We start from the raw sequence: 13,737 nt of genomic DNA on the forward strand, positions 1-13,737 counted from the left end.
CACAGCTCAAAGAGTCCTATATGCACTGCAGTTCATAAAGTCCCGAGAGCTTCTGAAAAGGACTCTGAAAATGTACTCCATAGGCAGAAAACGACTGACACACAAGCTTCCAACAGCACGCCTATGCAATGGTAACCCATTTTATGATTAAGAATCAGGCACACCACCTACCACAGTCCATGATTCCTGCTCTTTAGGCTCCAGAATCCCAGAATTAAAGATTTCCAGGAGCTGCTGAAGCCCTCCAGAAGCAACGAACTACAAGCAGAATAAAAAAGTAGCAGTAAGAGCTAATGAAAACCCAAAACAACTTTGGTACTTTCTGTACATTACTGAGCAACTTTTTATTGAATCAAGAAAAAGAATTCATGTTTCCTTTTGGTTTTACATGCTTTCAAAAATGCAATCCCACATTTGCTGTCTAAAATAGAAGCATTCCAGGATCTCTGCTATCTTGTTCTACTACCTTATTCTCTGTTAATTTGTAAAATCCCCCACTGATAGGATCATTCACATAATACTTTCACATCACGTTTTCAGCAAGCAAAATGCTTGTTTGCAGCAAGCAAGACCTTTCTCTTAAAATTGTGCCTTCACTTATGCAAGTTCTGAAATGTCACACTAACATCAACAGAATAAAGATTATACATGCAATCACTGGAATAGCTTTCAATAGTAGTATCAAACCTTGCAGCTCCATGTGTTTTTACTGTTTTCTATTTGATCTTCACTCGAGTCATCAGAATCTGGATACAGATCACTGTAACTTCCCTAAAGTTAATGACAAGAATATTAGTATTAAAAAAAATACACACATTATAAAAGGCACTTCATGCTATGCATAGGAAAAAGAATGACACTACCGTGGATTCTCGCCTTATTCTTCTGTTGGGTTTTCCAAGAGCTTCAATTATTTCAAGGGCATACAAAAGTTTATGGGCACTTTTTATTCTCAAAAGATCTTTCCAGTTGAACCCATCATTACCCTTTTTAAAAAGAAAGAAAAGTATAACTTGTAAGTGAAGAAATAAGCAACACCAGCACACCAGGTTAGAAACGATGAACAATAATTTGGATATAAGGTTTATTAACTATTCAGACTGAGAACTACTGAGGTAGACAACATGAAACAAAGGTTCTTGGGTTGTGGTTTGGGGAGTGCTGGTGGGTTCTGGTTGTTTGACCCTGAAGCCAAAGCCAAAATGCTGGAATTTATTCCATAAAATGTATATACTGCTTGATATTATTTTTTTTTAAATCTAAACAAAACCTCAAAGCAGTGGTAGTTTCTTTGTGGTTTCTACAGAAGAAGCAACCTGTTTTCAGTTTACATTTTTTTTAAAAAAAATTTAAACTGAAACATAGCTTGTGTCTTTTGTGGTGTTGCAGGGAAAACTTCAAAGAAATACTCCACTATGTCCAGGGTTCTCCCCCCCCCCCCCACACACATACATTAGATCACAGCCATAGAGAACAACTTTCAAATATGCTCTCACATGGTGGCTGAAAGGTAAGAAAATACGGAGCTTTTACAGTAACTCAGAGAGAGGTATGTACAGCTGGGTGCAAGTGTTGCTATAATAAATCAGCACAACCACCAAAACGTAAAACTGCCTCCACCTGCTATACCAGGATGTATTGTCAGTGGATCAATAAGAGCACTCAGCCATCGTTTCCTATAGCCTTTCTAGTACAATTTCACTAAGCTTCAAAACTCCAAGCAGCTTTGGCTTGTACACATTTGTGAATGCTCTTGCACTTCTGGCATTTATAGTGTTAATATCTGGGTCAGAAGAATTCACCATGCATGATACCATGTAAGCGCAACAGGAATCTCTGGTGCACTACCATGCAGGTACCTGATGCCACAGCATGAATGAATAAACATGCCAATTCAAATGAATGAACATGCCAATTCAAATGAATTTACACTTGAGCAGCTGTGAACACGTCAACAAAGCCAACACTCTCCTAGACATGCTTCTGATACTTTTCATGCCAATACCATTCCTAACTGGCATTGCCAGAGATGGCACACCAACCGTCATGGGCACTGGAACACGTGACACCAAAATGCCACCAAAAACAGAATGAATGAAGACGCCACAAGAGGCTACCAGCCTCATGTGTTGACAGATGCAAATCTGTAAGGAGTGATTCTTCACTCACCTGTTCATCAGAAATATTTTGAAATGCCTGAAGCATATTGGGACATGTAGGCAGAAGCATCAACAACTCCCAAACTCGCCTGGACAGATTTTCTGCATGAAGATGAAGTTCTTCACATTTTACACTCTGTGAACAAGCATACAAAATGCCTCACATTAAGTCAATAATTAATTCAACCTAACTGAAACACATGATATTTACAACCAAAAATGTAGAAAAGTAAAGAAAAGTAAGGAGTAGGATGGAGGAAAAGAAGGTGGTGAAAATGGGGGTGCAAAGGGGGTTGCAAAAAAAAAAGGAGAGGAGGCATGGATGAAGGTGAAAACAGGTGCAAAGCCAAGGTTACTGAATGAAAATGCGGCTTCAAAAATGGGGTTGGGGAGGTGAATAGGGAGCTTAAGTGTTGCATGGGGTGGGGAGGTTAATGTGGGGAGAATGTCAGGGGGGTTGATGAGTGTAGCAAGTAGGCACAGCCCATAGTCCATAAGAATTTGATTAAAGTTACCTCGCTATCTTCCATCGCCACTTCAGCAGGAGGAGGTTTAAAGGAGGCAAGCATCTCCAGCAAATCGAACAGGGTGGTAAGATGAGGTTCTTGCAGGAGTAAGAGCATCGGAATGTTGTCCTTCTGAGGAGGTGGTAAGCAGGATGCGGGAAGCTGAACACCTTCTCCCTTTCGCTCTCTCCGTGGAGCTCCCAAGGACACAAACACCATCTTGGAATAACAAATAGGGATTTATTTGTAAGAAGAAGCATGTACTGTAATCAACATGTGCGTAAGGCAGCTTTTCGAAGACAACTGGCATCCCACCCACCCCATCAGCAATGTGCACGAAGCGGTTTCAAGCACACTATCAAATGCTGGCCAAAAGTCTGCTCTTGTAGCTGAAGACGAAATGCACAAAACAGTCACCTGGCAAGGAACAAGTCCGTATGCCAGAGAGAGTCCTTAATGGCAATGATCTTTAAAGCGGTACTGTAAAGAACAATACAGCCACAAGAGAAGAAACAATGGAAAGTGTTTTATTATTATTATTATTAAAGAGGTCAACTAAAAGCGTAACAGTGCCACTCAGAAAGGTGAAGTGGGTTGCCCACCAACTCTGCAGTCTTAACAAAATCAATATGCATGAAGACAATATTATAATACTTCCCTAGGGAAAGACATTTGGTGGTCTAAAAGGGGCTCTGCTCCTCCTTGGGATATAGATGGCCAGTAACGTTTAAACCTTACTTAAGACCCCAAGGGAAGATACAACCCCTCCTCAGTGCCCACATCTTGAAAACATGAGATAAAATTGCTTGCTTCTTTAAGTACTGTGTTCATAATTACCTTACTTCAAAGCATGGCCCCTCAAGGCAACCAAGTAGCAGCAATCCTCACTGCTGTATGAAGAACATTTCTGTTTGACATGTGCATTAGCTGGAGTAGGAAACTAAATAGACTGCAACATTCCCCTGCTGTCTGCTTTAGATTTTAGGTTTCCCAAGACCTGTCTCTTGTTTTTGCTTATGAAACTCTGCATACCAGCATGTACATCGATGTTACTGTGGAAATGAAAACCATTACCATGTGACAATGTAAAATGACCTCTTTGGTATGTTTGTCACTACCTGCATATCTTTAAAACCCAATTCATGAAGAGTTTTTTCATCATAGTCAGTTGTTAGTTCATGTCCAGAAGAGATCATTCTCACAGGTCCCATGAGGCCACCTAAAGAAACAGCACAACTTGCTTCACTATCTGATTATTGAAAAAGAAAAGAAAAGCGGGGGGGGGGGGTTGTTGATTTGATTTTTATCTGAAATTAACCCTTCTGTTGGTGTTCATTCATGCAGATCTGGACTTGGCTCATTTCCTTTATCAACACAGACCATTATTACTATTAAATAATAACAATAATAATAATAATAATAATAATAATAATAATAATAATAATATACTAATTTGGGGAAAATATTTAAGAAAAACCAGCATTTGTACAAGAAAAGCTAACCTTGCATGAACATTAAATTTTGTTAAAATTGAAGGAGAAACAAGGCCATCCACACTGCTATTTCCCTTAGTTGTCTTTACTTCAGAAGTACTCTAAATGAGGGGCAAAGAAGCCAGGCTGAAGTCATATCAACATGCTTTAAATCATACCCGGAAAATCTCCTTTCCGACTGCTTTGGCCAAACTCCTGCAGCTGAGCCTGTTGGTTTAGCTGCTCTTTCTGCAAATTCTCATACCAATGTGTAACTTCGGCTCTCAGATCGGCTACCTGATCACTCGGATACATTTCAATTGTCATCTGAAACGTAACAAATTTGTTTACATGAGAATGGCAAAAAAGCAGGGACATAATACAATGCTCTTTCGGAAAACAACTCGCTAGACTGTACCTTGTCAGGAAGCCCAGCTGGCTGGCAAACAATTCTGAGAGGCAACGACTGTTTGTCACTCAAGGCTTTTAAATGGCTGCTGATACCAGTGCCCTCAATTTGCCACTGTCTCAGATGATATGCAAACCTGAGAAAGAAATAATATTTATCATATTAAAAAAAATTCACTGGCAATTTGTGTCTTAAACCAATTGAAGCACCTAAACATTTCTATTTATAAAGTTGGTATATGTTTTAGATGATTTACTTGTCAGATATGTTTTGTTTTGTAAGTTATGTTTTAAGTTAAGTCCTGTTAACTTATTTTGTGTTTTGTAATAATATGAAAAATCAATAAAGTTTTCTAGTTAAAAAACAAACAAAAAACATTTCTTATGGTAGCGTTTTAGACTTTCTTGTTCAGGCGGGCATTTGGGGTGTGGCTAAAGCTGGGGCAAGGAAAGGAAACTCCATGGATTTCTGAACCTTTTGAATCTTGCTGTTATAAACTTTGGCCAGGATCCAAAGAACTGTGATGCCAGTTGCATGAGCTGAAGGGGGACTATCTGCAATTGAAACTAGGGGCATTCCAGGAAGAGGTTGATATATGGCATAGAATGAGCTGTTCAAAAGAAAAGCATATTTACCATATGTTTGGCAGTGCCCAAACATTGATTTTAATAGGAAAAAAAATATCGCTGGTACAGCCCCTTTAACAATTTTGTTTTGTTTTCACAAAAGAATTATTTCGATGAGGATACCAAACTAATAGTACACTTACTAACAGCAGCCCATATTACTGTATGTGACAACTGGGGAAAAGATAAACCACCATTAAATTCTATGAGGCTAGTGCAAGCACCATGTGTGATCCCAGGAATATCATTAAACAACAACTTTTATTAAATAAAATTACTATGGATATAGTTTACCTTCTCCGAAAAGCTTCTAAATGAGTCTTAAGCATCAGAAGTCCTCGTTCAATAATGGTGAGGCTGGAGTGAGAATCTTGCTCAAGATTACTGGATGCTATCATTAGGCTTTCCATGCACTTGCTAATAAATTCTTGCTCTTTCTCCAGACCCGTTTTACCTAAAATATGATTTACAAGGAATATGATGAAACTTATCTGTCCCCCTAAGAAAAAGGAAGTTAAACTTCTACGGTATCACTGATACACAACATTGGACTGAGCAATGCACAGTATCTTAAATTGAATTATATCATACCATTAATATAATAGGAGTTAATATACTGTATAGCTGCACGGCTCACATCTCCAGACTGTGCTCTTAAAGCAATACCCCAGAATTGGTCCATGCCACACAACTGCAAAAAAGAAGTGAGAAACTGGGTTATTTCTTTTATACGAATCACTACCTAATCGTTATCATGTCAATGCTGTGCTGTACAATATCATGTATCATCTATGTATTTTTCACAATACAGGCAACCACTGTTTTAGGAGCAACCAATATGTATGTGATCGCGCACAACGCTGAACCTGGAAGTGACCTGGAAACGTCATAAAAGAAGTCACTAAAAGGGTGGATCACGGACCGCAATCCCCACACAAATTGGGGGTTGGCAGTACCGGTTAACAGATGTGCTTTTTGTCTGTCCCCCTGTCCCAATATATTGGTGTATTGGTCAGGCACGTTTGGAAGTAATGCTAAACTATGTTTTGTGATCTATGAAAGACTCTAGGCGACGACTCCTCTAATACGGCTATGCAGAGAAGATGGTTAAAAATTGCAAGTTTCCTCATCGCAGTTTGGAGTTATGTCAAAACCCATGCAGAGTGAGGTTAGTTTTAAGTTATGGTTCAACTTCCTTAGCAGCTCCACTTCCCCCTTTTCAGAATCCTTGGCTTCAATTAACAGGACTGAGTAAAAGAAAAATCACAAATCAACTGGGCAGCTTTCCGAAAACTGATTTCCACCCTATTTTCATGCAAAGCTCCATAGAAATCATCTAACCTCCCACCCACATTTCAACTCTTTTCATAGGCAAGCTACAACTTCAGCCAGTTCCATGCCAAACGTATACAAACTGCTTTCTTCCAAGGAGAAACAGCATCCTTAGTCCTCAAGAGACATAATTCCCAATCTCAGTATCTCTGATAGTTGCAACTCCCTTGTCAGATAAGCTGCTGCTTATCATTTACAGAACAGGAAGTCTTAACACAGGAACACAGAAAGGTCAAACTGCATTTGCTGAATCGTACCGCTCAGCAAATATTCACTAAGTATGCTAAATCTATCTCGTGAAGAACTAAAGGGTTATGTAAAACTTTGAAAGAAGGGAAACAGCGATGTAATGCTCTCGCTTACCTCTGAGTTTGAACCGCCATCATATGCACTAGTAGCCAATCGAGCCAAGTTACATAAATGCTGAAACAAGTTTAATCCAGTCATACTAATGGTTTCGGGCTTTAGCTGAGGCATCTAAATAAAATAAAAGCATGTTTTGCTTCCATCAACATCAGGCTTGTTTTCAAAGAGAAAAATTAATAGGTTTTGTATGTAGGAAGCTATTTCCCCTCTACCTTTTCTAAAAAAAGATGCTTGTAGGTTTCCATTCCCATGGCATGCTGGTCTTTGCTTCGCACTTGATTTAAGAACCAGTGCAGAGCATCGTCATAGCATTCCGAATCTTCTACTAAACAGTGCCACAGTATGTCTACTTGCTCCAGACTCAACCCTAGAGATTCAAAGCAACATATGACAACATCCTGGTAAAAGACAGCTAACTTCTTTCCCCAAAAGTCCTTCCCACAGCAAACACAGTAAGGCAGCCTGATCCCACGCATGCCTGTCTGCTGGTTTGACCTGTATCACTGCCGGGATTGAAACAGCACCTTCAGTCTCTCAAATCACACCAACCTGGAAGAGCCCTAAAAGCGCTAAAGGGCTACACAGCTTGGCTTCTTAAACTTATTAAATGGTATAACTCTAGAGATGGAAGGGAACCCAAGGGTCATCTGGCCCAACCCCTTGTTATATAGGAATAACAGCTAAAGAATCCCTGACAGATGGGCCAGCCAACCTTTTTAAAACCTCCAATGAAGGAGACTCCATCACCTTCTGCGTTAGTCCATACCACTGTCAAAAAGCTCTTACTGTCAGAAAGTTCTTCCTAATTTTACCCATTAGTTTGCGTCCCACACTATGGGGCAGCAGAAAGCAAGCTTGCTCCATTTTCTATGTTTCAGATATCTGAAGATGGCTACCAGACTCTTAGTATTCATTTTTATTTTAGCTTTAAAGAAAGAAGCAATTTCCTTTCTGTTACTTCCCTTGTTTGTCTGGCTGATGTAACAATTGTATTTCTATTATACAGTGTAAGCAAATCAACCTTGTTGTTTAAAAGAAAAAGTATGTGTACATATATTTAGAACTTACTGAAATGATCTGGTGATCCTAGAGTCGAAAAGACACATGTCAAAAACTGAAGGCGCACTTGAACTTCTGCACTGTGGCTGTACCTATCATGGAAATTATTTGTTATTTCAGTACATCTTCAGTCATCAACAACTGTTTTGCCATTGTTTAAACCCTTTTTCATAACTAGGGTCAAACCACCCCAAAAAAGAATTGAACATCTTCCACCACGCAGCACTAAACCTCCAGATATAAACCTGGCAAGCCAAAGGCCTATATCGCCTAGCAGACTTTTACAACAAACCCATATTGACACATGAAATACAAAACGAACAGGGGACCCCCAAATTCCTTGGCTAACACACTATCAGATACATGCCTTCTTAAATAATCCAGTAGTTAGATCAACAGCCACTAGGCCCTTGACCACCTTCGAAAACTTTCTCCTAACAACGGGACATTGACAAGGGGATTGTATCCACAATATACAAAACACTGCTCCAAAGCCCCACAAACCCCCTTGATGCAATCAAAAAACAATGGGAGGACAACATAGGCTACGAAATCAACCCCCCCCCCATACCATGTGTGGTATTTGTGGCTAAGTAAGGTCAAGATGGGTCTACTCTGAGCAAAGCTTAAATTAAATACCACCTGGTTTCAAACATTTTCCCCTGCCACTTCATATACAACAGGCATTGGCAAACTTCGCCGCTCCAGATGTTTGGGACTACAATTCCCATCATCCCTAGCTAACAGGACTTGTGGTCAGGGATGATGGGAATTGTAGTCCCAAACATATGGAGGGCCAGAGTTTGCCTATGCCTGATATACAACATATTCTGGGTGTTCCAATCCTCTTCCCCCACCTAATGGGTGCTTTTAATTTTATTTCACTGAGGGTTTCTACTTACTAGAAATTGGAAACAATTCAGCAGGGCTGACTCAACAATTAGCCGGGGTGAGGTTGTGCCCTGCCTTTTCCGCTTCCTCCACCCCGGCATCAGTGCTGATTTTAGACAAGATTTTGCGCAGTGCACAAGATCTTGCCCAAAATTTGCACTGGCAGTGGTGGGGCATCTCTCCCTAACACAGATCAGACATTCAGACTTAAAACACCTGCCCATCTATAAAAGCTCCTCCACAGGTGAAGGAAGTGCTTGCCACCCTCACCCCCCAATCGCAAGGGTCACCAAACGAGTGACTAGGAGGCTCTAAGGAGGACCTCTGCGGGTGAGATGGCATCTGTACTCTTGGTCAATTTAAGATACAAACTGTTTGTGTACAAGCAAATTCAACAGACTCTACCACTGCAAACAATTTTTTTAAATATAATTTTGTTTCAAGTAAGAGTGCAACTTGTTCAACAAGCCCAAGGAGTCTTTGGCCTCAACTCCCCAAACTAGTATGACAAAACAGTTTTGGAACTACAAAAGCAGGGGGATTTTTTGTTGTTCAAAGTAAAGAATTCCCACTCGACATTCCTAGAATAGCAGGACTCCAAAGCTAGTGAAACAAAACAAAACACTCCCTCTAAAACCCAACACTTAACAAACATTAAAATTCCACTCCCATGTCATGTCAGCAGCTCACCTCAACATGGACCTACTTTGGAACAGATTTTCCCTCAACCTTTTTCAGCTACCATCAGTCTTTTGACAATCATCTCCACACCCACAAGTGCACCCTATAAAGCTGCTCTACATATCCATACATCTTTGCGCCACCCAACCACAAAAGATGCTCACCCTTAATCCCTTTGCCACAAACAACCCTCCAACACAGACCCATTTTCACTGAGCGCCCAATGTTCAAAGTGAAAGAAAGCTCAGCAAGCATAGATTAATTAAAAGCAAACCATTTTTTCCTTTTTTCTTTTTTGCTGCTAAATATAGTAAAATGGGAATGGGAATAATAGTCACACATGCATGGACTTGATGTACTTTCCTTTGGCCAAATGCCATCTCAGATCAGCTCAAAATAGGCCTTTACAAAAAGACTTGTTATTCACAAGTGATAATGCGGGTCAAAGGAAATACAGAAAGGAATTTTGTTTGATCAGGAGCAAATTTCGACCATGTGAAGGTGGATTTTAACAAGGTTCAGATAAATGTTAAAAACATCAAAACCACGAACAGACAAGATACACCCCACCACAGCAACACCATACTTACAATGCATGTTTATGACGTCCTTCCCTGACAGCCTGAATGTAGTACACCAAATTATCAAAGAAGAGCTTCATCATATTAAGTTCTTTTTCGGCCCACCTGTTTCAATTTAAGAATCATGTCATTTCATATCCATATGTCTTGGGAGGGAAATTGCATACAAACAAACGATGCAAACTATCTTTCAAAAAGCTAACTACAGGGTATTCCAACGCTTCTCATAAGATTTCTCAGCTCAAAGGCGGCTCAGAAATCTGCAACATGCATGACTTAGTTGCAAATAACTGAAGGGCAACTCATTCATTGGCAACAGCCCAGGATATCAGTGGAAGATTATGCACAACATAGTTTATTTTGCCTGTCCTCATCAGAGCTTCCTGCTTCTCAGTCCAGTCTGATCTGAACACTTTTAGTATTTAAAAAGGATTAGCAGATTTAATATAAAGGAAGAATGTCCCAGATTGGGGAACGACAAGTCCAGCATCATATTTGGCCATCTTGAGTAACTTTCTGGAATTAATTGTATAGATTACAAGCACTCCATATCAAAGAAATAGTAATAAACGTAAGAGAATAATTACATTTGAAATCGGCTTTAATCTTTATTATAATTGCTTTGGGACATACTATCATGATTTAATTTAAAACAGGAATTGTGAATGAAACTTAGCAGCAAATATTGTGAACCTGCCCCTTTAAATATTTGTCAAATGCAATAAAAATATTTGTACAAACAACTTTTAAGAATGCAACAAATCTATCCAAGTAAAATAAATCTAGCTGGTGCAAAAATAATGTCAGAAGACCCAATTCATGTGGGAGAAATCCATGTTACAAGTCTTCTCCATGCAAAGTTATCGACTTGAGCTTCTACCATTACCTTTCTAATGCATGAAGGAGCCACGCAGCAATGACTCCATACTATGAAGATCAGGAGAACCACTGTCAAACTATGGAGATAAGAGTCAGAAATGGGTAGCCTCTCTTTTTGGGGGAGACGGGGACGGAAGGGAATCAAAAGACCAAGATTCTATTTAACACCAAATAGGAAGGGATGGGCTTGGGCAAGGAAATGTTAAAACTATAAACTGCCCTGGAAAGGGTGGGCTTAATAATCTATGCTCTGCATTTGACAAACTAAAGGTAGCTAGGGAGGAGCCAGTATCAGAATAGTAATCCCTCAGTGATCTACCACCCTCTTCTGTACTGACAGGACATGTTGTACTTACATGGTTATCCAATGTGTGTCATAACTGCTTCCAAATTGTTGAAAGGTACCAAATAATTTTGGGAGAAGACGAAGAGAAACTACCACTGATCTGAGGAGATAGATAAGTGGTGACTAGGTATAGAGTAACATCACAGGATAAATGTTCTCCGAGATTTACAGCCCTTAAATTAAAATGTATCATGTAGCCACATTTAGAGAAATAGATGCCTTTGTATGGGAGGAAAGGAAGAAGCAATCTGTAACTTTGGGACTGCCGTTCTAAATTAATGAAGAACTAACTATGAATGAGGAGTACGTCATTCAGAAGTGCAAGTACAGAGACCCGGTGTGGGAGAAGATTTGAAGTGGGAGGGCTCTTTCAATTAGGGACACACCAAAAAGGGATACTTACTTGCCTTTCTATCCCAACTTTTCTTCCTTTTTGCAACCTTTAGCTTACACAGCCCTGTTCTTGTTCCTTCTCAAAACAGCATCTTCCTTGATGCTGGGCATTTTGGGGTGATGGGAGAGTACCTAAATCTGTGATCTCTACATTTTGATTTGTAGTTTGTCTTAAGCAAGCTTGTCTGCTTGTCAAGGGGAGACTTATACTCCTTCTGGGACAAGCCTCATAGAGGTTTGATTTTTCTTAGGATTTTTTTATTTAATTCTATTTTTGCTTTTTCCCTAATCCCCAAGGATTCCAATGGGAACAAGCAGGCCTCACTACAGCAAGTCTGGAAGATATGGACCTTGTGACAGGATTCCAGTCAGCTGGACTGGAGCAAGTTGTGAGACGACAGTGTTCATCTGACCTCCAGCCTGCCACATTGCTGTTGCTAACTGGGAGGTGGGGCAGAACCAATCCCATGCTCCTGCCAGTGCATTTCCACTGCGCTGACCTCATGCCACCACAGTAAGCAGGCACAGATGTGATGGATGATCAGGTGAGTACCATCACCCCATGTGGTCCACGATGGAGGGTGGGAGTTGGAACTGCTTTCATATTTATTTTCTTCACTTGCAAGTTTCTTGTTATAAGCAGTTAACAATGCAAATATATTTATCTGGTAACTTCACGGTAACTGTTTCATCTACCATACTGTAATCCTTTTTTAATATAACTTAGTTTATTTTAGATCGTGCTTTTGTTGTTTCAAATGAAAGTTTACAATTTTTACCATTTGTCAGTTATTTTAAATCAAGTTTAAATTCACTTTCTTTTTGTGTGGTTCTGGCTCTTTGGTCACTATCCATATGCTCATAGCAGCAAATTAATAGAGACTGAACTGAGAATCCATTTTTCAAATATGATTTCAGATAAAGCAGCTTTTAGAGATTTGATGGACAAAGAAACGGATCGGTAGTAAGACACTGATGTGCCACTCAAGCTCATTTACCTGTTATTTGCTAAATTTTCTAGGCAGCCTTCAATGAACCTCATTCGAATCTGTCTATCAGTAAACCAACATACTAACGAACACAGAAGCTTCTCTGCTTCATTTATTAAACCTTCAGATAGATGAATCTAGAGCAAGTAAGAGAAAAGTTATTGACAATTATTATTACATTTCCTCTGTCAAATATTCTTGTGTGATATTTAACTTACTGCATCTTCATCCTGGACCAGATCCCACAAAAGGGTATTTCCCTTCTTACAAACATTATCCAAGTTAATATCTGTCACTGCGTTGCTGTTGTACTGGTGTTTATGAACTGCTGGCCCTGAGCAAAAGACAGGTGTTATTAAAAATATGGAATGTGTATCCTGATTTGAATGGACTTTGTCCATCAACAGCTGTTAATAACGGCTAAAGACACAAACCTACAAATGGTTGGAACAAATACACTTGGGAAAACTAAGCCAGGGGAGGGTACAGGGAGATACAAACACATGGAAAGTAAACACTAATAGAATACAGTGAGGAAGCAGAAGATTCCTCAACCCTTTAAGGCCATTCGTCATATATTATCAGCCACTATGGTGTGAAAGCCATATGAAACTTAGCAAACTCAAATTTTCATTGAAAATTATTACAATTGCAAATGTCTGTGATTGCTTGTAAAGTTATTTAATTAGGATGTGAAACTGCTTCACAAGTAAAAACCTGTTGCAAAAAAAGAGCTATTATGATAATGTGATTAAAGACAACTGTCCTAATCCAGGGTCTGTATTTACCGAGATAAACAAAGAATTGTGTTTGCTGTCTCCCTGTTCACTTTAACAGAAGGAACAGTTCTGCGTGTACATCCCTGTGTGCTCTTCAATCTCCAAATTAAGTGTTGCTGCAGGTCAGTGGTACAGAATCTGCTTTGTATGCAGAAGATCCCATGTTCAATCCCTGGAACCTCTACTTGGAGAGGATCCTGCCTGAAACCCTGAACTAGATGGACCAATGAATCTTCCTATGTGCACACAAGACCCAGTGTCCCCAAGCT

General features: G+C 39.7%; 1 protein-coding gene across 2 annotated transcripts in view; it reads right to left on the bottom strand.

Moving 5' to 3' along the window:
- USP34 (ubiquitin specific peptidase 34) overlaps positions 1 to 13,737 on the bottom strand; it is a 103,747-nt gene that overhangs the window by 43,747 nt on the left and 46,263 nt on the right. For both annotated transcript variants that reach the window (XM_033145143.1, XM_033145144.1), the window contains 17 exons: positions 12,908 to 13,023; positions 12,699 to 12,826; positions 11,318 to 11,407; positions 10,092 to 10,187; positions 7,939 to 8,021; positions 7,083 to 7,237; positions 6,868 to 6,981; positions 5,764 to 5,863; positions 5,467 to 5,626; positions 4,556 to 4,682; positions 4,317 to 4,464; positions 3,784 to 3,884; positions 2,675 to 2,884; positions 2,170 to 2,295; positions 864 to 986; positions 688 to 771; positions 172 to 258 (listed from right to left, as the gene is read on the bottom strand). In XM_033145143.1, the coding sequence (XP_033001034.1) occupies positions 172 to 258; positions 688 to 771; positions 864 to 986; positions 2,170 to 2,295; positions 2,675 to 2,884; positions 3,784 to 3,884; positions 4,317 to 4,464; positions 4,556 to 4,682; positions 5,467 to 5,626; positions 5,764 to 5,863; positions 6,868 to 6,981; positions 7,083 to 7,237; positions 7,939 to 8,021; positions 10,092 to 10,187; positions 11,318 to 11,407; positions 12,699 to 12,826; positions 12,908 to 13,023 (2,048 nt within the window). The remainder of the gene's footprint in view (positions 1 to 171; positions 259 to 687; positions 772 to 863; positions 987 to 2,169; positions 2,296 to 2,674; positions 2,885 to 3,783; positions 3,885 to 4,316; positions 4,465 to 4,555; positions 4,683 to 5,466; positions 5,627 to 5,763; positions 5,864 to 6,867; positions 6,982 to 7,082; positions 7,238 to 7,938; positions 8,022 to 10,091; positions 10,188 to 11,317; positions 11,408 to 12,698; positions 12,827 to 12,907; positions 13,024 to 13,737) is intronic.

The sequence above is a fragment of the Lacerta agilis genome, chromosome 3, assembly GCF_009819535.1.
Source record: "Lacerta agilis isolate rLacAgi1 chromosome 3, rLacAgi1.pri, whole genome shotgun sequence".
NCBI lineage: Eukaryota > Metazoa > Chordata > Lepidosauria > Squamata > Lacertidae > Lacerta > Lacerta agilis.